Source organism: Trichechus manatus, unplaced genomic scaffold (assembly GCF_000243295.1).
Source record: "Trichechus manatus latirostris isolate Lorelei unplaced genomic scaffold, TriManLat1.0 scaffold02107, whole genome shotgun sequence".
Taxonomy (NCBI): Eukaryota; Metazoa; Chordata; class Mammalia; order Sirenia; family Trichechidae; genus Trichechus; species Trichechus manatus.
In genome coordinates this window covers 1-861 of record NW_004446043.1, presented here as the reverse complement: position 1 = coordinate 861, position 861 = coordinate 1, and the positions used below count along the sequence as shown (strand labels likewise).

The 861-nt window shown below is 50.3% G+C and overlaps 1 protein-coding gene across 1 annotated transcript; it reads right to left on the bottom strand.

Moving 5' to 3' along the window:
• Positions 1–2: 2 nt before the first annotated feature.
• On the bottom strand, positions 3–812 carry LOC101347826 (metallophosphoesterase 1-like; the record flags this gene model as incomplete). Its single annotated transcript, XM_023725893.1, has 3 exons — positions 379–812; positions 170–238; positions 3–89 (listed from the first exon to the last, which is right to left on the bottom strand). Coding segments are annotated over exons 1-3 (258 nt in total), but the record flags the coding sequence as incomplete, so codon positions are not given.
• Positions 813–861: the final 49 nt, after the last annotated feature.

The following is an 861-nucleotide window of genomic DNA, read 5'->3' as shown; positions in this document are numbered from 1 at the left end:
TTCTCCTTGAATGGGATGTTCTTTTCCTCCGGGGGAGCAGCATCTTCCGCAGAACAATTCGCATCACTTCTGCGGTAAAGTGGATAATGCTGTTAAAAGAGAGGCAGAGGTGACTGCACAAAACCCTGGGCTGCTGGGCTGGATCCACAGAGGCGCCCCGCCCGCTCACCTGCAGAAGGACTGGGGCTGAGGCCGGGAGCTGCTGCCCCGCTCCGCACGGGCCGGAAGGGGGCGCCTGCTGCAGGTGAGAAAGCTGGCAGTTAACCCGCCAAGCCCAGCGCTCACACATGGGGGTGGGGGGTGAACAAACAAGAAACACGTGCCAGCGTTCATCACTACCAGAACAGAAGGCACGGCGACGTTCAAAGTGTCTCCTACCTTTCGGGAGCAGTTGAGTTTGTGAGAAATTTCAATGAGTTTAGCTTCTGATTCAGAGCAAATGCTGCAGCCATCCCCCTCCAGAGCGACGCTGTTCACCATCACAAAACTGAGGCCGGAGCAAAGCAGAAGAGCATGGTCACTGGGCACCAGGTATTATCTCCCTTGTAGTACAGGGTCGCTATGAGTCGGAATCAACTTGACGGCAATGAGTTTGGTTTTTTTGGTAATATTATCCCCATAAAATGAAAACTAAGCAACCACAGTGTGAACAAACAAGCCCCAGAACAGTTATAAATCTCACCTAGGCTACTTTTCTATTTTTTTAAGTACAAGGGGTATGACAAAATAGCAGTACTAGAAGTTAAGTCTAAGACGTGGTGAAAGAATTTTTAAAGCTAAACTTGTGAGAAATCCCAGATTACAGGGCACTCTGGGGTCAGGCTACAGCATCTAACACTTTGAACCATGTCCCTTGGACAC